Source organism: Topomyia yanbarensis, chromosome 1, assembly GCF_030247195.1.
Source record: "Topomyia yanbarensis strain Yona2022 chromosome 1, ASM3024719v1, whole genome shotgun sequence".
NCBI classification, from domain to species: domain Eukaryota; kingdom Metazoa; phylum Arthropoda; class Insecta; order Diptera; family Culicidae; genus Topomyia; species Topomyia yanbarensis.
The window spans coordinates 163,073,842-163,100,199 of NC_080670.1; the positions used below are offsets into that span (position 1 = coordinate 163,073,842).

Genomic DNA, 26,358 nt, shown 5'->3' on the forward strand with positions numbered 1-26,358 from the left:
GACCACGGCAAAGGAGCTGGAAGAAAACCGGAACCGGAGAACAAAACGACGGCGGGAAAGGTGAAGCGGATGATAAAAGCAAATCCCAACGTCTCAAGCCGTGATTTGGCTAAAAAGATCGGCATGTCGCAGAGCTACGTCCAGAATGCAAAGAAGAGAGCTGGACTACATACAAACAAGGTACAGAACTTCACAAACCGCGATGAGCGGCAACAATCGACGGCTAAAACTCGGGCACGGAAGCTCTACGAGAAGATACTGACAAAATATGGCTGCTGTGTGATGGACGACGAAACGTATATAAAAGCCGATTTTAAGCAAATTCCGGGGTTGGAGTTTTTCACCGGCAAGAGCAAGTTCTATGTGGACGACAAATTTAAGAAGAAGAAAATGTCGAAGATCGCCTCCAAATATCTCATTTGGCAGGCCATCTGCTCTTGCGGACTGAGGAGTGAGCCTTTCGTGACAAAGGGCACAGTAAATGGCGAGATCTACAAATCTGAGTGCCTCGAGAAGCGCCTTTTGCCGTTCTTGCAACAGCACGACGAATCTCTGCTATTTTGGCCAGATTTGGCATCATGCCACTATTCTAAAAGTGTCCTAGAGTGGTATGAGGCCAATTCTTTCCATTTTGTTCCAAAGGACATGAATCCGCCAAACTGTCCGGAGCTGCGCCCGGTGGAGCAGTACTGGGCAATGATGAAGCGGGAACTTCGGAAGAGCAAGAAGACAGTCAAAGACGAGAAGGACATGTTAAGGAAATGGAAAAAACTGAGAAACTGGTACCGGATGACACTGCAAAGACTTTGATCAAAGATGACAAAGTACAAGATATCCCTCTGTCAAATTTCGCGAACAAATGGCCGGCAACATCATTCTAGTGATCCTAGCACCATCTTCTGAGTTTTCATTCAACCAGCAACCCGCACACACATATACTTTGCCATCTTTGCATGTATACACTTGTCAACGGGTGCCTGCACACATATGACAGAATCGTGACGTGGATAAAACCGGTGATGCGATTTCGATTTAAACTAATCGCATTGAAATAAATATAATGAATGTTTTCCGTTTTCGGTCCCCGTTGGTAAATGCTATCGTTTTTAGATTGATGTTTTTCGGTGATTATATTAAAAACACTTCCTACTGTTTACGTTTCAGCTTACTCATTTTTAATTTCAGCTATATTCAGAAATATAACCCCTTTCGCCTCTTGCTATCACTAGAGGAAACAAATTCAAACTCATTATGAATAGTTTTCAGGTAATAAAAATGTAGCATTAAGGCAGTAATCGTGGGTAAACAGCAGAGTACAAAACCAAAATTTGTTACCTAAACTAAGAAAGGATTTTCAGGTAGTCGGGAATATAAAACGCGATGAAAATAATACATAACCTACCGCTTTCAATCCAAGTTGTTGGAATAGTAATAACGAATATGTTTGCAGCAACGGTACTCTAGTGAAATAAAGTCTTTTGTGGAATTTTCGCATTGTTTGAACCAACATAGTCGCCAATGTTTGACTTACAAAACAATTTCACAACTGGTGCTACGATTTTACTTGCACTGAGAATGCTTCCTGGCCGGAGTAGCACATTTTCTAACAATGAGTAATATTTTTGATATGCAGTAATAGGTTAGTCTCAAATACAAAACCTTTAGATTATATCATAAATATAAAGAATTGCCCGGTGGTGAAGAGGGTGAGACTTACGATTTACAAAGCGATCGTATATTTGAGACTATCAGAAACATTCATAGTGTCTGTAAGATGGCAATACTAACCCTGCAATTGTTGAGAACATTAAGAATCATCTACGACATCTGTTAAAGTAGGTCAAGTTCCGGATCGGAATGTAGTGTCAACGATTTGTTCGAATATTTGAATTTGAATAAAACACACAATTTTCTATGATTAAATATGTATACATATATTGAAAACAAATTCATGGAAAAAGATTGAAAGTGTATCATTTTATTTAGAGTTCTCAGTTGTTAGTATCTACTCATCAATTGTGATGTTCTAGCTATGTTGAGCTTCTTAGCTTTATTCTTTGTTTTTTTGTTATCATTTTTTATTTTAAACGAACAATTCATGTTAGCTAACCTACATCCTATCAACATGTTTAAATATTTATTAATAATTTTTAACGCACAACTAACACACATTACTTCCATTACTCTTTTTTCGCTTTCATCAAGTATGAAATCGTCTTCATCGTATATATTATTTGACTCTGCTCGCTCTATTGTGGGGAATCCAAATCGATCTTCTATGATGTCCACCAGCTCAGCTTTAACTCCCACAGGACCAAGTTTTAGAAGGGATTCGAAGTGATTGTCAAATACTCTACATACACCCTGGAAAAATTTAAATATTTTTTCCCCAGGCGTCATGATCCGGCTTGTTGAATTGTACCGTTTAAGGTCAGACAGAATGGTTACTTCGTCCGAAATTTCTTCTGGGTTTGCAGTCATGCGAATCAGGCATTCCTGGTGTTTAACCGTACTACATGCCCATCCTGTAGTCCAATGAATGCTAGAAAGCTGGTTGGGATCATATATATTCATTGGTTCGACATCCTTCTCCGGTTCATATTTTCCTCGTATGTGTTGTTTTTGTACGAAGCCTATTTGTTGGATTTCTTCGCTATTCACGATGAATTTGCTCAAGTCAGCTTCGACGTTCCCAATATTTTTTGGTAAAATCAATTGGTTGATTACAATCGATTTGTAAGCTGACATGAACTGTAATGCATCTGGATGGTTGTTGTTTACGTGTTTCCATCGTACTAAGGAGAAGAAGTGTTCTAAGCAGTCTTGAGACAAATTCCTTGTCCGGAGAAATGAGTAACCGAAGGATTCTTGCAGTTCTTTCCACAGCATAGTAGTTCCGGCGATATAAAGAAGCCATCCTTCTATGCAATAAGGTTTTCGCGATTGCTTCACCAATGGTTTAAATTCACTTTCCTGAAACAAATTTATTTGTAGTAGATAACATAGAAACGCAAATTAAAAAGTAAGTACTACAATGATATGTTTTGTTTGGTAGTGAAACATTCTACGATAATTTAGCATTTAATAGTCTTTGTTCGAACCCAAAACGAAATCGGCATTAGTTTCCGCCAAACTATGAATATAGTGACCATACTGTCGTTTCGTCTAGCCTGATCAAACCATTCGGAATCCTGCATGGAGTCAGTATGGATTCCAGCTCAAATGCAACAACCGATTTCTAAACCATTTGGGTCGGAATCGGTTGTTGCATTTGAGGCTAGAATCCATACTGAATTCATTCAAGATTCCGAACCGGTTCCGGGATGTGTTTAACTGGGTGCATGCTATAAATATTATGCATTTGCGTTCTTTAGTGAGGTTGAACATTTGTTAGACTAACAACCCCGCGCACGGTCCGTGCTTATTGGTCTAACGAAGAACGAGTTTTTCCTACAGGGTTTAGATCGTCGTTTGCTATAAAGTGACATTGGGATATCTAACATTTAAAATACACACACTAATATCTGGCATATTTACACTACCGCCTTCCCCTCAGATCTAGAAGTTGGTTCGCCGAGTAAATTATTTGTTTTCCTCCAAATCGAATGTCAACATGGGTCAATACCAACACAACTGGATTATTTTGATATTTTATTTTGGTTTTGTTTTCTTCTCGATCGTTAGAGAAAAAAAACAAAATCGAATCCAAGTGGAAAGCCACAAAGTTAGCTACTGTGACTAAAAAATAAAACAAATACACTTGGAACTAAAAAAGAGAGGTAACGAATGGATTTATCAGTAAATTGTAAGTACCCATCACCTTTTTTATATTTGTTCGGTTTTGTATGGCTGTGGTTTAACTTTTGAAAGAGTTTTATGTTTACTCGTGTTGATTAGTCGGTTTTAGCAAGTATCTCATTTGCACTCGCATTGTGACAAGTATTCAGCTTTGATCTACGGTAGGCTAGATAGATATCATATTGTTCAGGATTAAGGAACTGAACATTCTTGTTTCCCTTATAGAAACATTACCGATATTGAGCATTTTAGTAAAAGGATTAGCGTATACTTCTATAATATAGTTAAGCGGTTAATAACGTGAGCAGTACAAAAAAAGATGGGTGGGTAATGTCTGCGACATAACCGGAGAGATGTAGAATACATAAGGAACACGTTCTTCAAATATGTTGATATTCATTGGAATTTTCGGACAAAAGGTGATTTGGGCGAGGAATATTTCAAATTATTCTTTACAAAAATGATGGTGGTCCTGACAAGGACCGTTTTTGTTGGCGTTGTTGGCCTTGGTGGGGAGATGCGCTGGCTTCGATTTTCGTTGGATGCTTCTGACTTCTTACTATTTCCGGGCTTAGCTGTTGTCCAGGAGGTGATTCTGACATGATTGGTGTAGGTGTAGGTCGTCAACCGGTTATAATTTTTCAAGCGTTGTTTACATTTGAAATTAAACCACTGGATCAATTAAAAAAAGTATTGGTCTGTGATATGAAAAGTACGAAATATATCTTCGGGTTTCTGCATTGACGTTTTTGACAAATACAAGATCAATGCATGTGCCTGCAAGTGTAGTTGCTTGTGATGGATCAGAGATCAAACGAAGCTTGAAACATTCATTCATAAAATAAACAAATTTCAAATTCTCTTGTTTTGAAACATCTATGTTGAAGTCGCCTGAAACGACCATTGGAACATTCTGATTTCTAGACTAAATATTCTACATTAAAAGATGGGTGGGTAATGTCTGCGACATAACTGGAGTGTCGTAACTACACTTGTGACGTTAATCCAAATCTAATGATATGCAACGAAATTACGTTTGCATGTGAAATTTTCAAATGATTCGTTATAATTATGGTTAAAAATTCTAATTGGGAATTCTTTTCCATCACCAACTATTTTTCTTTTTTTCGAATCTACAGCATTCTTTGAAAATATTGTTGAAATGTTATTGATGAAAAACTGAAAATGCGTTTGGCAACACTGCTCACTAAATGGATGGTGGGAAGACGCACATTCGTTTTGATTATGCTAGTATTAGTAGCAGGAAAGAATGAAAAGGAACATAGCCCGAAAACGAGCAAGCGAGAGAGCGATAGTAATTCGTATTCGCTCTACTAAACTAAAAAAAGATGGGTGGGTAATGTCTGTGACATAACCGGAGCATCGTGACTTCACTTCGAGACGTTAATTTAAATCTAATGATTTATGCAGTTAATCAAAGGAGGCTGCCAAAAAGTTCGAATAAAAGCACGCGACTAGTGTACTTTGCACGTTCTATATTTTATCAACACTAGAGAGAATCGAAAAAATAATTCAAAGTGTAATAGCAACATGCAATTGTGGCAACACTGGCCATGGGATGGTGGGGAACACGCACATTCGTTTAATTTATGATGTATTAGCAGCAGAAAGGAATGGAAAAGCAGTGCGCGAAAACGAGCGAGGATAATTTAAATTCTCTTTCTATCCACATATCGTATTTCTAACCTACTTGCTGAAAATTGTTAAACACCTCAAATGGATATTTCAGTTTAACTCTTATTAGAACACAATTAATTGGTCCTGAAAAGAACCGTTTATTGTTTTATTGCGGGAGCATAATTCAGACGCACTCCCCGCGACACGGTGAGCCAGTTTAATATATTTGGCCTGAAAGTTATGCGTTTGGTGCAGTATTTTGCATTCTCGAACAAACCAGGCGCACTATTTTGCATTCTCGAACCAGTAGGCATCGTTGGCTTCTCGGGGCATCATTACGACTGAGGTTTGTAAGCGTAGCTCGACTTTGCAGTCCTGTACAATCTCACGAACCAGACGCTGGAACGATAGCCTACAGATTAGTTGCCCTTTAGTTGGGGCGAAATTCTTGCAGGGCGACAGTTCCGATGAGTCACCAGTAGCTGGGGCACTGTTTCCGTCCATCGCCATTGCCAACTGCTTTCCTTCGGTGGACTGGCTGCTTGCTAGTGCTTGAACGAATACGAATGATGAGAAAAACCGACTGACCAATATTCATATATAAACACACGAGAAAGCACTACTATCGCTCTCTCGCTCGTTTTCGTTCCATTCCTGCGCCTTTCCTTTCCGTTCGGCTACCAATACTAGCATAACCAAAACGAATATTCTGTCTTTCCATCGCCTTCAATGTAGTGGCCAGTGCTAGCAAACTTGCATGTTCAGTTTTTCAATAACAACATTCAAACAATATTTTCAAAGAATGTTACAGATTTGAAAAGAAGGAAGGAAAATATTTTCACAAATTTAAATTCTTTTGTGTTATTTGTTAGCGCTGATAAAGGCTATTTAGTTTGCTACTAGCAAGGAGCTGCACAAACAAATCGATTTATGCAGTTAATCAACGGAGGCTGCCAAAAAGTTCGAATAAAAGCATGCGACTAGTGTACTTTGCACGTTCTATATTTTATCAATACTAGAGAGGATCGATAAAATAATTCAAAGTGTAATAGCAACATGCAATTGTGGCAACACTGGCCATGAGATGGTGGGGGAACATGCACATTCGTTTAAGTTATGATGGTATTAGCAGCAGAAAGGAATGGAAAAGCAGTGCACGAAAACGAGCGAGAGAGGATAATTTAAATTCTCTTTCTTTCGTTCCACACATCGTATTTCTTATATAGACGCTGGAACGATAGCCTACAGATTAGTTGCCCTTTAGTTGGGGCGAAATTCTTGCAGGGCGACAGTTCCGATGAGTCACCAGTAGCTGGGGCACTTTTTCGGACCGTCGTCATTGCCAACTGCTTTACTTCGGTGGACTGGCTGCTTGCTAGTACTTGAACGAATACGAATGAGAAAAACCGACCGACAGATATTTATATAATCGCGCTAATATGCACTACTATCGCTTTCTCGCTCGTTCTCGTGCCGTGCGTGAGCCTTTCCTTTCCGTCCGGCTTCTAATGGCCTAACCAAAGGAGTATGCCGTCTTTCCCCCACTAACTGCTCTCGTCAAGCAACCAAATACGAATAATCATAAAACAAACATGTAGTGGACCTATATATAAACTTTTCATTATTTTATTGTTCGGTTGGTCCACCATTTTGACGGCTCTGTGCGGGATGGGCTGAAAATTTTCACTTTTCCGAGTCGTTTTCGAAAGATTTTTCAAAACACAATTTTTTGTTATTAGTGCATGTTATACATACTTAAAATTTTAATACAGCATAGAGGAACATATTTTCAACAAATTGGCCTAAAAATCAAATCATTTTGTTAAGTATGATAAAAGTTATTAACGTTCAAAATCTGACGCGGTGCCGCAGCCGATATTTTGAAACGGGACCCCTATATTGAAAGCTTAAATGTATTCTACATTAAAACTAACAAAACTGTATTTATGCACTGTTGATTTGTCAGTTACTCGTTCGTTATTTCAAACGTATATTGCTCAACAGCATTACCGAATAATGAAAGGCAAGTTTGTTAGTTTGAGGCTTAGAATGCGGGGGAGTGATAATATCAGTTTGTTTATTTTTGTATGATACGTTTTCTGAAATCACGCTTGAATATGCTTTTTGGTTAATGAATAGGTTCGCTGTACTTATCAAGTCGAACCTACTCTGAAAGACAGCAATGATAAATACTTACACATTTTATTGATTTGCATTTTTTGTCGATGAAGTACATATTTCGTAAAGAATCCTTCATATCATTCAAATAATATATATGCTTGCTATTGTGTTGAACAGGTCGTTTGAGTTCCTGCAATGTATAACAAATAATATTAAATTGTTCATGCATATATACTTTTTATATGGACCTTTGTTTCGTTGAATGTTGAAGAATTGGCAATATCAAATAAGCTATCAAACTTTTCGACAAATGCAGCAGTATTAAGGCAATCCTGGTGAAGCTTTTTAGTTTCCACGTATGCTCGCAAACCTGATGCAACAGAATGGCTTAATGTTTGAGCCGCTAACCCTACGTTCATCTCGGCGAATTGGGCTAGTTTTATATGTTTGTATTTGAGACCAGGAACAGTTCGCGGAAGAGTTTGAGCGTCCTGCCAGTACAATTCCACTATGTGGTCGAATGAACAAAACTTCCCTTCAAACACCGCGTTATGTCGCAACAAATTATTCCTTACAGATTTGTGCAGATGTGGAGCATCGTATAGACAGTAGATCTTCTCATTATCTACTTCGAAGAATGGTTTGTCCTCTGTGATGTTATACTCATTACTGTACAAGGAGCGATTAGTCGAGTTTTGATCGCAAACAATAGCCTTTGGAATGAAACCAGTCTCTTTAACTTCTTTTATTGCTTCATCAACGATCAGTTTGACTTGTTTAGCATCCAAATTGCAACACAAAAAATATCCAATAGCCTGCTTGAATCCTGATTTTATTGTTTTAATCATTAGTGTCAAAGATGATTTGGCCCGACTTTCGATGTTGGTCTCTAACTGTCCTGGAAGCTGTGTGGGGAATCCAACAAAATAATCTGGTCTGGCATTCGCAATATAGGTTACGTTTTCTGTTATGGACATTTCGTCCAAAAATATCGTTACAAGTCTTTCACTTTCTTCCAAGGCTGAAGCTTTAATCTTTAGGAGTTTCATTATGTTCGTAGAGAATCCATCCTTAATTTCAATCTTTGCCAGCCATCTTTTTAATGTACTAATTGATGGAAGACTGAAAAACTTTCTCATTTGCCTATAAGCTTTTGGAGAACAGTAGTGCAGTACCAGAGACATATTTTTTGTGTCGTCAGAATAACGGGCTCCTTTGCATTTTCGATTTTTATTTCTCTGAAGCTCAAGCAACAATGAATCATTTAGGGGATTCAATGGGACTGCGCTTTCTTTCAGTTTTTGGAGTTTCTCTCGTAGTAAGCGGATCACGGATTTTTTCTTCGACAAATTTTGATTTGTCTTGCGCATTTCCCGCTTCAATCTAGTGTTTTCTTCCTCCAGTTCGGTGAACTTTAGGGCCATTGCTATGTATCGTTCGCTATCATACAAGTAATCATGGTCGTGACGTATAGCATCAATTGGAACGTTTAGTTTCCGTTTTTTGTTCACTAACGGTACTGCGCCTTCTGTTTGTTCCTCGATGACTACCTCTCCAGTTAAATCGCTTTCGTTCAAGCTTACGTGCTGTGGTTCGACCGAGCTATCACGACCTTACAAAAACATCAAACATTAAAATCAAATAATTTCGACAGGTTTTGAAACTTAATTACTGCATCCGTCGAAAATGCCCCACTGTGTAGACTCTGGTCTTGTAGTGTCATCATTTGTCGAAAATGCGCGTAGAGATGGTACAGCAAATGGCACTAAACTGTTGATAAATTTGTATTATATTGCCTTATAATAATGGTTTTTCTTACCCTTGCGAATGGTTATTACTATTCACAAAATCCTTATCAGTAAAATGATCAGCGCAAACATAGCTATTGCTAGACATCTCGACATTATCACAAAAGGTCTTTCATGCAGAAAAGTTCCTGCAAGAGATGCTTTATTAAATGTACAAATTAAATCTAAACAACTAAACTTTACCGTTGTTTTCCGGATGCCCTGAAGAATGATTTACTCGAAGCACCATTCGCGGCACTGCAGCATCCGGAAACCACACACCGTCGACTCATATTCGACACAAAGTTAATGTTTATTTTGTATACCTTATTCACTAATATTTAATCTACAATATATACACTTTAATACACGTTTACGCTTGGTAAATGTTATGAAAAGATTTCCTCGCTACAATAGCTAACACAGCTTGCCTTTTCGCATTTAAAACATCGAAACGAAAAAACGGTGAAAATGCACAACCATTTGCTTTGATGCAACCAAAAGATAAAAATGGCTGCCGTCGCGTACGCGCGCGCTTCTTGTTACTGTGTGGTGGTGTGTGTGAAATGAGTAGATGGTTAGTTCTATGTGAACTCGTTCGATGGCGTTGCTGAGCTGAAGATCGGACATCGTCGAAGTGAACAGGGTCTGCTTTGATGGAGGGCATCAAGCAAAAATGCGTTCAATTTTACACTCAAGGCTCCATCGATTAACTATTCTTTTGATTTTTGAAGTAAATATATGTATAACACATCCCTAAAATTTTGGTTTGATTTTAGACATTATAAGAAAATTGGCATGACATTTTCGGTGTCGCAATAATTTCGTGTTCGCCCTTTAGTTATTTTTTATACAATGAATTATTCCAGGATACCAGGCCTATACAAAATTACGGGTTGAAATTAATAAATACAGAACACTAGATTGGGGTTGTCGCTGGTGTTCCCATTGTTTTCGCCTTGGAACATGTTTGTTTTGCTTTCGGTATATCCAGCCAAAAATGTCAATTGATCCTAAGTGCAAATAACAGTTTCTCTTTGTTAACTTTCTTCTTCGCTAATAACACGGCAGTTTATACTTTTGTTACTAAACTCATAGCAGAATAAGCTACACACTAAATTTTGTTTGCCGAGTATCAGCAAAATTTTGCTGAATTTTGCCTTGCTGAAATATCAGCAATACTCTCAGCAAAAAATATTTTGCTGAAATGACAGCAATTTAAAACTGTCAAAATTTGCTGAACTTTGAAGTTTGATTTGCTAGAACTCAGCAAAATTGCCATTCTTTCACTGATTGTTTCAGCAATCGAAACCTATACATTTGCTGATTTTCGTCAAAAGAATGGGCTTTACTAAAAATCAGCGAAACAAAAATTGCAAAGCTGAACTCTTAGCAAATCCAGTTTTGCTGAAAAGTTTCAGCAAAATATTTTGCTGAAACAAAATACAACAAATTGGTGTGTAGTCGAAATCAGAGTTTTGTTTATCTATCATGAAACAATATTGAAAAGTTTTAAGATGACGCTCTCATTTGCATTTAGGACCATTTGGCATGTTTGTCGAGATCAGTGTTGCCACAATTAAATCTGTACCCGAAGTTGAAAAATCTTTTCTATCTGTACTCTTCTATCGAAATATCTGTACCGGATTCTGTACCCAAACAATAACAAGTTTGTTCTAAAAAATCATTTTTCTTATACATTTTTTTAATTCGGGGAAATGAAACCAGACATCCTGCTTCGGTTGTTTTATTTGAGCTGGAATTCCTCAAGAAACCAGTTAGAATTCCGACTGAGTTTGACTAGTAATGTCAATATCAGCTCCAGCTCAAATTCTCATTGCCACTTTGTTTGCAACCAAAGATAGCCAACAGAGTGGCGGCGATATGCTGAAATGGGACTGATAATATCAATAACCCTTAAATGTGCAACGTTGTTTAGAAACAACATTGGGAAAACCATCTCTAAATCATCGCAGCAACGCATCGAACCTATGAGACAATTTTAACAAAATTTGCAGAAAACTGATTTGCGCCTTTAAGGGATAAGATGCGAGAACCCTGCGTGCAGGAATTCAAATGGAGCAGGCCAGAGTAAACGTATGTACTCCAAGAAGATTCGCTCGGCTTTCACTTAGACATCATCTGTTTGATTTGCTGGAAGCAGGTTTCTCGCATATCGCATTCTAATGTCAGCTTCAGTTCAAGCTCAATCAGTACCAGGTGCACTTCAGATTTTTGCCATCACTGCTGCCTAACTCAACGTTTACCTGCTGTTTACTGGGATGAATCGCTGGGTTAAATTATCTTATCTTATTGTCATGTGAAAAAATCTGTACCAATTTGTACTTTTTTACAAAAATCTGTAATCTGTACCGCACGGAATCTGTACCAAAAATGCTTCAAAAATCTGTACCTTTTTAGATAAATCTGTACTTGTGGCATCACTGGTCGAGATATATCCCACTGAGACGTCCAAAAAATTGTTTCAAAATCGTTCAACACGGGTCCAACGATGGACGTTCGTTGAACGGTTATTTAGACGTCGTGCAAATTGGTCCAACGAACGTCCTTCATTGGACTATTTTGAAACCAACCGTTCTTAGAGGGATCTGTCAAGGTATCGATAGTCTCTCTACACGCTTATCCTCAGCTACTCATTACAACTAAAACGCTTTTACTCAAAAATGAGTAAAATTTGTTTGATAGTTCAACATGATGTCTGATCGATGTAGGTCACCTCCATCCGACATCGGTACTACATCATTCCGACTCTTCTCACCTACTTTTACTCATTTTTGACAAGGTACGGTTTTTCCCGGTCAGCGTGGCAAGCAGAAAGTTAGCAAAAGTTGAGCAAAGCGAAATTGATGCTGGCAGAGTTTCTGCGAGCATTTTGCGCGATTTGTACGAGAATTCTGGCAACGAATTCGCTCAAATGCATCAACCGTTTCTGACAGAAGCGGTTAAACCAACAGATGCTGCTCACTTTTATCCAGAATCCAGTCAGAAATGTACGTCCAAGATCTCTGCACGCTTCCTGCCACATCTTTGTCAGATGTTTTGCTCGATTCGTGCTAAATTCTACCAGGTAGGAATTGCCAGGATCTTTGCACAGTTTATGTCCGAGTTATGCCAGGGTTTTGCTCGGTTCCTGTCAAAATTTGCCAGAAAACGCGAGCGAAACCGAGTTCGCCCTAGCTCAACTAACCCGACAGGATACGCGCAGAAATCCGACAGGGCTGCTAAACCAAGACTTACAGAAATCTAGCAGAGCGGTCTCGCCGGAAAATTTGCCCACTGGGTTGTCACAAACGCGTCAAATCTACTAATTTGTGAAAAACCGTACCTTGTCAAAAATGAGTAAAAGTAGGTGAGGATATTCAGAATGATGTAGTACCGATGTCGGATGGAGATGACCTACTTCGATCAGACATTATACAGTCGTGATTCGCTGGTTGGACATTTTTTAACTGGACCGCTTTTTAGTTGGACCTCCGCTAGTTGGACCATTGTCCAACTAAAAAGCAACTGAACGTCAAAATCTCATGTCAAATTTACTTTGACAATCAATCTGACAATATTTAGAGATGTGAACAGATGCATGTATACTACCAACCTCTACTTTGGAGAGTTTTTGACATTTGTCAGTCGGTCCAACTAGCGAATCAAATTCGTTAGTTGGACAAGGCTGTGGCCCAACCAACGAATCACGACTGTATTGAACTTTCAAACAAATTTTATTCATTTTTGAGTAAAAGCTTTTTAGTTGCAATGAGTAGCTGAGGATAAGCGTGTAGTAAGTCTTTGATCCGCACTTTTCGTACACACAGAAAAATGAGCCTGCTTGTAACCACAAACCGTTTATAATTTCTGCCTCGTTTATTGACTTTTATTTTTTTTTCAAGACCGAAAACGTTCAATGCCTAAAACTTACAGAAGAAACGAGAGGCAAACAGAAAAATGAGATATCTGCAATGAAACAAATTTTGTATGTAGTATGCCATTATCATTTCATTAGTTTTCACATTATATGTATGCGTGACAGATAATGTTTATGTGCTACTACAAATTGCAAAAAAATGTGTGAAATTAATATATTCAATAGGGTAACAGCTCCTTAATTCATCTTAGCACCTCTATTCATCCCACCCATTTGAACACATTAGTTATGGCAGTGTCTGCTATCTCCGTTCAACGCATTAGCTTAAATGGTAGGATGAATAAGGGTGCGTTGTACTCGACTTTTCACTTCACTCAAACGCGAGTATTTTACATTTTCCAGGTCAGATTCTTCAATGTATTACTTCTTAGGAACGAAGCAAAGATTTTGAAACATGTTTAAGTGCAATCCAGTTACAGTTGGCCGAGTTATCAACGAAATAGTGTGACATCCTGACTAATGAGATGAATAAGGGCTCGTTTACCCTAGAACGAATTTTCTCGGTGTAAATTTTCGACTGATAGGTTTATGAAATGAAAGAGTTTGTATATACCGCACAAGAAAATGAAAATATATCAAAATTCCGTACAGGTTTAGACAATTTGTGCATTGTTAGTAGTGAAAATACAAGCCAAGAATGGCCATTGTTTTGCTGGTTAAAAGAAATTAAAATGATTAGTCGCTATGAGATGGAGATAGAGGATTATTTATTTGCTTTTTTTATTTGGCCTATTTGACAGGTATATCCCGGATTCAAAACAATGATGTTCCTACCACTGATGCCAGCGACAATCCTAATCTATGTCTTCACATTTTATAAAAAATGTCTTCAATGGCCAATCGGTTATTCATTTTAGGCCAGAATTCTGCCAGAAATCAGTCAGACATCCGAATAAATCTGTCTTCAAAACACGTCTTCACAATATTTCAAATGTCTTCAAAATGAAGACAAATCTTCAAATCTGGCATCTCTGATCTAGTGTTCTGTATCTACTCTCAAATTGGTTGACAATTTTGATTGATGATTTCTGCTCACGATTTGTCACAGGCTCAATGCAAGTTTGTAGTGTATTGAGAATAATTAAACACATGTATGATTAATGATCGCGCCTCAACTGCGAACTTGATCTGCGAAGCGACACCTGGCGACAAACGAATATTAGGACAGCAGCACTGCGACTTTTAGGATGTCAACATCTGGAACTTGACACGAAACACTTGTGCGTGACTTCTATCACGCATTTTTCTCGCACGTCACGGAACCGCTGGAAGCTTTTGTCACTTGTATTTTATCCCTAAGCCCGGCGGAACCGGCATATATCAGTAAGTGACGTGCCCTTTCACCGTAAAGCGTCAAGCGAAAAAAAATATGAGGAACCATCATCGGTACGTTCGTTCGACGGTCGCAGCTGGTAGGTATATGTCGGTCCCGGAAGTACCAACACTGCCTGGACGGGGTCTTGTGCTGATATGACGATAATCAAGTGAAAGATTTTCCACACTCGGTGGTACTCGCTCGAAAGCAGTCACATTTTTCGGGACATGGTTGCTTGGTGCTCCCGTTTGCCGGTATAGTATGTCTGTCACACAGCCGGCCGCTAGTCGAGGGGGTGGAAGAAACTCTCATACATTTTGTCACTTCTTTCATATTCATGGCCTTTCGGATCTGATAAAGTGTCCTTGTTGATGATTGTTGCTTGCCGTTCTCAAGTAGGCGAGATAAGTTGAATCACTTTGCGAGCGCAACACGGCATCGAAGCGAGGACATCAGGACAATGGCTTCGAACGCTAGGCGAACGGACGGGCATCAGCAGCAGACGAAAGGGCTCGATATTTATTAACTTTCCAACTGAATCGGTAGCATCGAGGGGTAGCTCGAAAGTGCGAGGAAGGACTTTATGATGCGTGGAGTTTTGTTGCTGGTAGAGATAATAGATAGGGGTTCGTTTGATGTCTTGATAGATACTTTTAGGAGGTAAATTCAGGTTCGATGTTATAAAATTGCATAATGGTTGAGGGGCATGAAGTAAACGTTCGATTATTGATTTTCGTTCTGAGAAACATATAACATTGTACTGTTCTGCTAGCTGTCTTCAGTGACATGTTTAAAAGATAACTTTCTTTTTTGTAAAAGGTGTGTCCTATATTTTAAAGTTTAATTATATCACATGTAGAAATTGTTAGCATTTTTTGACGTTAAAAATATCTTACTTCACTATCCGCCTGGGTGTCATTCTTAAATCGAAAATATCTCCTATGTAATAAAATTATGTTAAGTTTGCACGCTTATAACTTCACTATTATTAAATTGATTTTAATCATTTATACACCAACAGATTCAGAAACGCCTGTCTTGAATATTGGTAATAATTTAATATATGTGCAATAAAACTAGTCTCTTGAAATTGAAAATTGATAGGTTCACGAAAAAGAGAAAATTTCTATTAGCGAGGCAGCTATTTCAGGCAAACCCTACCTACAGTGGCGAGCAAAACTGGATACATCCCTAATAAAAAAATATTATTCACGAACTTAAACCCATATAGTCCAACGATTCCACATATTGTTTGGATGATACCCTGAACAGGTCGTTAGGCTCTCGAATCATAAGATGTTTATTAGGGATGTTTTAAATATTTCGTACTTTTTGATATTATATGTGAAATACTAGCACGTATTAAGAAACTATTATACTTATTATTAAACTGAGTGTATGCTCCGACTTTTGGAAAGTAGTGTGTAGCTTTGGTCGCCCTATACGGTTGTTGAAAAACTTTGCATCCCTATGTTGTCATGTATCCACTTTTGCTCCTTTTCAAAAGTCACCCTCGGTTAGCACAAATTTCAGCAACTGTCATTGTAATCCGAGTTTTTTCGTTGTTTTATACTCGTTTAAGATCTTTTATGAAGGAATAATCGTTTTCATAAGTGGTTTGAAGAATCTCTCAGCAATTCTTTGTGTATTCTAATCGATAATATTACTCGTAGCGAAATATGAGAAAAATATCAAAAGATCTGGAAAATAGGATTGTGGTTCTTTGTGAAAAGGGTTTATCTGCATGTACGATTGCCAGCATGGTAAACGTCTGCCACAGAACAGTTTTGTTGGTCGCAAAAAGAAGTAATATCACAATGAATCGAAACTGCGGTGGCCGACCAAAATTGTTGACGGATGGCGATGCTCGATTGATGGAACGTTTAATGAGAGAGAAGAAGACAAAAACACCAAAGAAAGCTGCCAAAGCAATAAATAAAAACGTAAGCGAATGGACTGCGCGGAGAGCTCTACGAAACATAGGGCTAGTATCGGCAATCAAACAAAAGAAACCGGCGCTGTCGGATAAAAACGTAAAAGCACGATTAAAACTCTGCAAGGAACATAAAAACTGGACCGAAGACGACTGGAAGCGAGTTATCTGGTCCAATGAGACCAAAATTAATAGATTTCAATCGGACGGTAAGGAATACTTTTGGCACCGACCGAATGAAAGCCTTCAAAAACACCAAGTGAAGCAAACCGTTAAACATGGAGGAGGGAGTTTGATGGTATGTGGCTGCTTTACATGGAGGTCCAACACCTCTAGTGCGAATAGAGGGGATTATGAAAAAGGAAGATTACCTAAACATATTGAAAAATAATTTACCTGACTTTATCGAAGAATGTGCATATCCCGAATACGAGATCATTTTCCAGCAGGATGGTGATCCAAAGCACACGCCTAAAATAGTCAAAGCTTGGCTACAAGAACAAAATTTCTATGTATTGCAATGGCCAGCACAAAGTCCTGATTTGAACCTGATAGAAAATTTGTGGGCAATTGTGAAAAGAAAACTTTCGCAATACGAGGCACCTCCAAAGAATATAAACGAGCTGTGGTCCTGAGTTGAAGAGGAATAGCGTAGAATTCCAAACCATACAATCGAAACTTTTGTCGAGAGCCTCCCAAAGCGTGTAAAAGTGTAATAAAAAATAAAGGACTTTGGACTAAATACTAGGAGAGCGAAAAAAGCTATTTATAACAATCGGGCAAAAGTGGATAAATTGACCTTAAAAGGATTAATATTGTTTTTTACTAAGAGAATTGAATTATATGCGATTTTTTTTCAATTCTCAGGATCTTTCATCATAAAGATGACAAAAAAATAAACATGTTTTGAAAATGTGGTAAAATAAAAGAATTACAATGAAAGTTCATAAATTTTTAATTTTTGTATCCAGTTTTGCTCGCCACTGTACCTACAATCAACCGAAAACATTGTCAATCCAGTATAGTAAAAATTGAAGCAATTTAAACAAAACTAAATTTTAATGTGGTACTGGATTTTTTGCGGCACTCCACTTTACATCCTAAGCGCTGTAAGTGTTCGAATGACAAACTTACAATATCATATATGTAACTCGACACGGTAACAATTTAGCACTGGGTGGAAGTATACCTATTTTTGAGTATACAGTCCGTAGGGTGTATTTGTTTTGTAACATTTTGTTAATCCAGATAGGTGTAGTCGTGTAGTAACTTTTGTTAAACATTTGTATATACGTAGATAGGCCACCGCTCTCCTTTCGCTAAAATAGTTGATTTTGGTCAAAAACTCTAAAAATATCTTTAGAGTTTACATCAAAACTCGACGTTTTGTGTATTTTGAAGCCTTTTGGCACCAAAAATACAAATTCGATTTCTGACCTTTTCTAAAAAAAATTGTTCCGGTTTATTTGGGAATATCATATGTGATCGGACGACTAAATCAATATTTCTGGAACCATTAAACCGATTCGAATGAAATTGTATGGCAATCTACGGAGATAATAACCCATACATTTGAAACTGGGGGACGGGCATAGCGTAGTTGGTAAATCGATTGCCTTGTACGCAGCTCACCTGGGTTCGGTTCCCAATCCCGCACATAGGGTTGAAGATTTTTCTAAAAAAGATTTCTCTAACCCGTAAAGGGGCGAATGACCCTAAGGTTAAAAGAACTACAATCTAAATAAAAAAATCACTTCCATTTGAAACTAATTTTGTTCAAATCGGCACAACCATCTCCGAGAAACTGATGTGAGTTTGGTGATTTTGAAAGATGGCAATTTTTCCCGGGACTACCGGAGCCTTTTCTGGTGGTCAATGTTGCCAACGAGAATTCGTAAAGAGTGGGAGGATTCAATACTCTAATTGTGAGAATCGGTTCAGTCCGATATGACTTTTATTCTGGAATATGCCCAAAGCTCGGGACATTCGGAGTTGTCGTTAGTGGACAATAACTTCAAAGAATCTTTGATTGGCCAACATTGATCTAGATCTGCAAATCGATGTAATTTCATGTCCATTTCAGTAGATTTTTAATCTCTGAGGTATTACGATTGTATCGGTTTAAATGGAAAATTTCTGTGTGAGAGCACCAACAAAGCTTTAACTCCGGAACGAAAAGTCAGATCTAAATGAAATTCAACAGCAGTTAATGGGAGTGTCATAACTTCCATTTGAAATCAAGTTTGTAAAAATCGCTATAAATTCGCTGAGAAAGAAATGGGACATTAACTTGACAAGTCCACAAAGAACAAAGAAGAGTCATAGACGGCCAATGTAGTCATTAGCGCAGAAACGCATATGCAAGTAATGTTGCATACATTTTATTATGTATTGCATCATTTGGCCATCATGGTGGTATCAGTTCACATAGTAATTTGTTGTGTAACCGCACTCCCAAACTCCTAACTCCGGAACCAAAAGTCCGCTATATGAAAAATTCAAAAGCTGATGGGAGCGTTGTTTCTTTTGAGACCAAGTTTGGGCAAATCGGTTCAGCCCTCTCTGATAAACAGAGGTGACACTATTTGTCACATACATACATACAATGAGGGCAGCAGGTAGAGGAGGAAGACCTACTACGAGTTGGGGAGTCTTGTTAGAGTATGGTGGAGGTTAGGAAGCATTGGACTCTGCTAAACCTCTAAAAAAAGCCTTAGCACCGATAGTTACTTGTCGAAGTTGCTAGTGAATCTGCGCCACTTCTACTGAGATCCTATCAAAGGCCAAAGATCTTAGCAATAAAAGCACGTAGCCCAACTGAAGTGACAACCGGCGAATTGCAATAGATACCAGTTAGATTTTATTATGGCGTACTGGCGGCTGAACATGGAGGTAAATAAGGATTTCATCGAAATTTAACTACGGACCTAGTTGGGATGGATGACATTTCCCCGAATCGGCAGGTAGGCTAGGGTGGCTGCCCTTGGCCCGTAAAAACCTTGATAGGTCTTCAAGTACGTTCAAAACGTTCCTTCCTAGCACCGAAACGGTTCTGAACGCGATACCATAGTTCCATGAAGGACCGCGTCAACCCTCGCCTATGGCCTCTGCTTGTAAAAGTAACCATTGGATCATGTAGAGGCGACTACTTACTATAGGCGTTGATAGCGGCTTGGAGTTGGGACCCAAAAAGCACGGAAGAAGACAAAAATAACAAAAATTTATAAAAAATCTAAGAGAACACCTTAGACTGGTGAACCCATCCGCCAAAGATGGGCTAGCGAGGTTGCCGATCCAGCCAAACGACCAAGTGTAACAGCAAATACAGCCGCAGCTTCTAGAGCAGCGAGTTCATAGCGAGCACGAGCGGCGACAAACGCTAAAGAAAGTTAGGGTTTCAGGTGCGCACGCCGAAATCAAGCATTACCCAGGAAAACCAGCAGTCCAGGTTGCCTAATGAGATGAAGCAAATAGTTGAACAGCTCTTATTCGTCAAAAGCAAGCTCAACGTGCACGGACAGATAAGGGTGATAAGTGAACAGCATCAAATCCGCCGGAGCAGCCAAAATGTTACTGAAGACACAGAGATAACGAAGGCAGAAGGCTATGAGACGCCGAAGGGTGACCGGTATTCCCAATCCGTGAAAAGAGTTCGGGAAACCGAAGAAGCTTAAGAAGGTCGGTAAAGGACAGTGTAACAACTGACAAATGGAAAGTGGATGGCGAACCGTAAAAAGCGGTAAAAGAGAGGAGAAAAAACAGCATGAGAAGGATGAAAAGAAGAAAAATACGAAAGGGACCTTCGACTGCGCCAGGAGAGGTATGAGGGTGACATTATAGTCGGTAAAGCAAGCGATAGCGTGACATATTCTGCGATCCTCAAAAGAGTGAAGGAGAATGTAATAAGAACGAGTCGCACTCAAACAGGCGAGCTGTTCAAGCTGAAGAAAGATCCGCTGATCAAGAAATCGACCTATCGGGAACTCGTGGCGGAAGCAGTGGGAAAAGTAGCGAACGTGAGAGCTTTAGTTTAGGAAGTAGTGGTTGAAAGTAGGAATTTGGGCGAGATCACAACGGAAGACAAAGTAAGAAGCGCAATAATAGAGAAATGTAACCTGGAGAAAAAGCAGGTGTCAATCAAGTTAAGAAAGACGTACAGTGGCAGACAGACAGCAGTGATACGCTTAACGCCAACCGCCGCCATCAAGCTTATGTCGACCGGTAAGATCAAAGTCGGATGGTTGCTGTGCTCGTTACCATTGATCCCTAGCGCCACTAAACAAACGGAGAGGTGTTTCAGGTACCTGGGTTTTGGCCATCAGGTTAGAAACTGTAAAGGCCCGTTATCTTATCTGTTCAGAAAATGTGGGGAGAACGGACACATTGCTAGAGACTGCACAAAGCAACCGAAGTGCATGCTCTGCACAAAGCAGAGCGGAAAGAACCACATGACGGGAGGCTTCTTAGGCCCAGAGTACAAAAAAGTGAAGGCAGGCGGACGATGATGGAGATAATCCAGCTTAATCTCAATCATTACGACATTGCGCAGCAACTGTTGTGACAGTCAACAACAGAAACGAAGTGCCGATAACGGTAACTGGGTGGTGGATAATTAAGGGATGGTGGCAATCCAGGCCATGGGTGGTTTTACTGTGCAAGAGGTGGTGGTTATGGCTGTTATGCTCCCCACGGTGGGCACCCAAGCAGTACTATCTGATGCTGGACGCACTAACCGACTCGTTAGTCGGACGAACGCCCGTTGTCATAGGATGATATTTTAGCGCTAATGCCGTGGAGTGGGGTAACAGGATGATCAATACAAGAAATTTCAATTTGTTGGAAGCCCTGGCGAAGCTGGATGTAAGGTTGTGCAACGAAGGTTCCACTACACAGTATTTTAAAACGTCGTTTTCGTGCTCAAATTTAATAGCGTCTAAATCGTTAACTTTGGAAACATAGTTTGTTCGGAGAAGTTGTGATTCCACAGGAGTATACCGTTTAGTGATTAATTCACCAATCAGTGATATACGAAATTTATTTTCCGAATTAAGATAGAGAATGGTATAATGTTGCATTTTAAGGCACTTAAAATCGTCATCGAACATCCACGAACATCCATGAGGGAGATTGTAATCGACTACAACAAGTGCATTGTCTTGTCGGTTGGCTTTCTAAAGAATATTTTGGACCGCAGAGAAGTGAAAGTTGTACATGTTCGGCCTCAGATATATGCAGCAAAACTATAAAGATCGGCCTGGAAGTGAAACGCGTACGTCAACCTGTTCACATTCCGGGATCTTTAGTACAGTGCCAGTTAGTTTTTTCTTTACCGCTATAAGAACACCTTTGCGGCTTAAATGGCTAGTAGAAGAGTTGGGATCGCCTCGGTAGATTGCGTAGTTCGTCGATAGCTCGGTGTTTAACCCATTCATGCCCATGTTTTTTGTGGAAAACAACGTTTTTAAACAGCTATATCTTTTGATTGAGGCAAGATTTGCTCACAAAAACAAGTAAGGCTAATAAATGTGACTATTGCCTTTCATTTGAGTAGTTACAAGGATCAGCTTTAGAACTGAAGTTATTGCAATTAGTCTGATTGGATTCCGACGGAGCAGTGCTGCCAGAGACAGTTTACGTTGATGACGGAAAATGAATTTTTCATATATCTTCTTTATGTTGCAATATTATTGAAAACTGATAAATCTTATCAATTTAGACTGTCTTCCGCTACGTTTTCCACGTAATTAGACTATTGTAAATATGCTTGGAGAATTTTGTTGAGCATTGGAAGGTAAAAATTGAGCAGCTTGTAACACTGCGAGGGAAGCACCTATCTTTATGAAAAAAGGCTTTTCATGTTTCTTGACCCCATCATTTTCAAGGAAAAATAGTTTTGAAACTCTACCTGAACGAGAAAAAAAAATGATGATGAAAGGGTTAATATATAGCCAAGTTTCGGTGAGAACGATAATGTCGTAGTCGGAGGAAGTGAGGGCATGCAAGAAGGCCTGAGTTTTTGTTCTCCTTCCACGAAAGTTCTGGTAGTAGACGGACAGGAAAACAGGTGTTGTACGAGAAGGTGAGCTATGAACCAATAGATTTTCAGGGAGCGGAGTATCATTTAAAGCAAAATATTCACCTGAGAAAGGAGTTTGGAAGACCCTGTCACCAGTGATGTCCCTATCCTCTGTGCAGTAAAGAGAAATTGAAATTACTCCCCACACTCTGGCAAGCAAAACGAGAGCGCTTCTCTTTCGCTTATATACACCACCGTATTTGATATGTGTAAGCGCACGTTGATGGCAGAGGTAAATTTTCATACACCCAACACTGCAACGATCTAGAGTGTGGAGAAGAGCTCTTGAAATTCTCTGTGGCGCGCTCAGATAAATTCGCCACCGCGCGCGCCCCAGAGTCGCTGTGGTGTATTCACTGGCAATGTTGCTTCAGAATCTTCATCGCGACGAAGCACGGTGAATATGAATCACCTGCATTCGTCCCACATCGTTCTTCGCTGTTATATTCAACTTGCTGTTGATATTCATCCACGAATGAAGCCGACTGCCAATCCGTGTTCATCCGAATGCCTTATCCATACATTCGTGCCTTGCTACTCATCGAGCGACCGAATGAACTGCACGAGGAAGCTAGGAAGTGAATGACGAATAAATCTTCAGCAAACAATTCTTCACCATAGCGATGATCGCTTACAACTATTGGCGAAGATGACTTCAATTTTATCTTCGCAGAATGATGGCTCGCGAAGAAGTATATTTGTATTCTGATGCGTTGTACTGTTCGGAACAAGCCAATGCGCTACTGGTTCTTCAGTACAAAACTATGGGTTAAATTAACAGCCGAATCCAGGCAATATTTGTTAAATATAGTACAATCTTAATAGAAGCCTTGTGTGTCAAGTATTCAAAGGAGATTGAACCCATGTTTGGTGATAAAACTCGGCATAAGCAAAACAAAATTCTTTTGGATGATGTTTTGATTTTAATCTGCACATGGTGTTATATCACAATAATTTAACCTATTGCGCATGTTTTGCTAGTATCACGACGAAATCGCTTAATCAGCACGGTTGTTTAAAAATAAATTAGCTGTAGAATGAACAGTGTGTTGTGGGTGTAATATGGATAATACAAATATTACTTCTTGTTCCTCCATCGGGAAAGACTTGGCATAAAAACGTGTTGTAATTATTTGACTCCATATTGTCAAGATCCTTAGATACCAACAAAAATATAAAATGGTTGAATTTCGATTTTTTTAATGCATTCCCTTTTAGGGATTAGCTATAATGATTACATTGCTGCTAACTTTGTTAACTAGTGCTATAAAGATAGATTGATGTTTAAGGTGAGATTTTTTGTGACGTGGTTAATATTAACAGTAGGTACCACAGTTTGATAAAAAATACATCATTTAACGCAAATTTATTAATTAGGGGTCATACAATAATTACGTAAGGACACATGGGGGGAGTGGGTGTTTCAAAATATCTTACCAATTCTCACCTGGGGGAGGGAAGGTTTGTCCTTTCTTAAGTAATACCTAAAACATGCATGAAAAATGAAATCGATCAGAAAAATATTCTTCTCATAAGAAAAGAAACTATTTCTTATTTGTGCCATGAACATTCTATATATCAAACAAAATGAGCACATACTGTACGCAGACTTCAAATTGAAATGTTTTGCAGCGACAGAATGTGATTGTTAAATTAGTTATGGAATTTATTTTTGCCAACGTAAGGGGCGGCTTAATTGTCGATGGTTTTGGAGCAGTTACAGAAATTTCTTGACTCTTGGTGGTACATTGTTCTGATCGGGAACTGGAGTCACAATCTGCTTTACAAGTTAAGAAGTGTTGAGATCCTTCGTGTTGTTAGGCCAACATCCTTCTTTTCAAACTTTCGCTTCAAACCCGCAAGGTATATGAAAAATTTTCTGTCATGTGATTGTCAAAGAATTTGTTGGCCTTATAGTTCCAGAGTGTGAACTGTATTTTACTTCAAGAAAATCGAAGATAGCCATGTCGGAACTATGCGTACGATAAGCGTTATAGTTGGAACTCCTAATAAATTCACACCAGAAGAGGTAATAAATTCTTTTGAGTTCTACATCACAAGGAAATAGATTCAAAGGAAGTGGAATATAGCGAAGCAAATTATGTGGAACAAATCGGAGTTTCTAAATATCTCCCAAAATTTATTCTGAAATATCTACTGGGCGAGATTACGATGCAAATGAAATTACTGCAGATGATTATACAGACACTTAGAAAAAATCGTATAAATTTACGTCTCCTAACCCTGACATATACGAGCATCAAAAATGACTTAGTTTTACGTTTGATTTTAATTTTACATGACATTTTTCTTTGAATATTTTCTATGATGAAAGGATTTTTCATTTCAAAGATTTATAATTACCTTAAGGGATCGAAACAAGCATAAAAATATTTAAAAAAGAAATTAAAAACCAAATAGAATACGTTATAGCCAAATGTAGAACCTTACGCTTGGTAAAGTCTCCCCATGTTCCCCTACTCTATCGTCGGAGCAATTAACTGTACGTACATTTTCGAAATATGTTAGAAGTACCAAGTTCCAATCAATCTAAAATTTAAGATTCATCCACTTAAAATAAACAACTTGATCAAATTTAGTAACTCAATGTTCAAGATAATCAACACATTTCTGATCAAAATTACTCGATTAAAAAAAAAACATTTTTACGCTAAACATTTTGCATTTATTTATGAAACTGTTATGAACACTTTTTCATTAAAAATATTTCTGTTTAATATTCCAGTAGCACTGATTATGGCAAGCAAAGCTTATTTCCGTTCAACTTCATAGTATGTCATGACTTGTAGAACACTTGAGCGATATTGGAAAATATTGATATTTTTAACGTCCATTTCTCAAATTATTTAGGCGCTTCTCAACAAAAGAAATTATGAAGTTTTAGAAGAAAACTTTTGCCTTTAAAAATCTGGCCTAGAGGGTTGATATGTCTTGACAATTGTTAATTTAAAAAAAATTGTTTTGGCATTTTCAGGCCATTTTTTTCTAAAAAGTCGTATATTCTTTATGGAAAAAAACAGTTTTCACTTTCAGGCACTTTATTCGAAGATGACGAAGTTCTTATAACTTTCAAATGAAAATAGTTTAAGGGTTGGTGTCCTTAAACATCTCCTGCGCTCTAAAATATTTTTAATATGTCCAGAGATTGCATTTATGTTAAATAATAATTACTAAATTTATCTAAAAACGGTTTTAAAGTGCCACAGCACTGTAGAATAAAAAAAGTCGATTTTCAATTTATTAATCAAAAATGGCTTTAGAATGTTAAAAACCATATCCCAAAACATGGATGACGAAAACAATACATAAATATTCAGATTTTCAATTCTACCGCAATGCCTCTTATGTATATCTCGTGTGTACTGAAAACTTTAACCGCGTTTTTCTCGAAACCACTTTTTTTGAGCTGGCCTCAAATGTAACTCGAACAAATGATTTTTGAACGCTTGGAAATTTTCACAGTATATTCAAAATTGATTTCTCCAGCGACGTACGTAGGATTTTTTTTTATTGCTTAGCTTTTTTAATTAATTTTGTGTCGATTTTTATGACATGTTTGGCGTGCTCTACAGTGGTGTAGCCCCTAAATAGAATATATCCAAATTTTATTTCTTGATGTCATGTCAAGTGAGATATACATATTCAGCATTTTTTCTGTAATGCTTTGTTGTACAACTTTATTGAAAACATGCTAGATTTTGCTGAAATTAAAACCATATTAGCTGCTAT

At 38.4% G+C, this 26,358-nt stretch overlaps 1 protein-coding gene across 1 annotated transcript in view; it reads right to left on the bottom strand.

Annotated features, from left to right (window-relative positions):
• Positions 1-1,998: 1,998 nt before the first annotated feature.
• Positions 1,999-26,358, bottom strand: part of LOC131676062 (uncharacterized) — a 51,561-nt gene continuing 27,201 nt past the window's right edge. The window contains exon 2 of the mRNA XM_058955189.1: positions 1,999-2,973. Within this exon, the coding sequence (XP_058811172.1) occupies positions 1,999-2,973 (975 nt within the window). The remainder of the gene's footprint in view (positions 2,974-26,358) is intronic.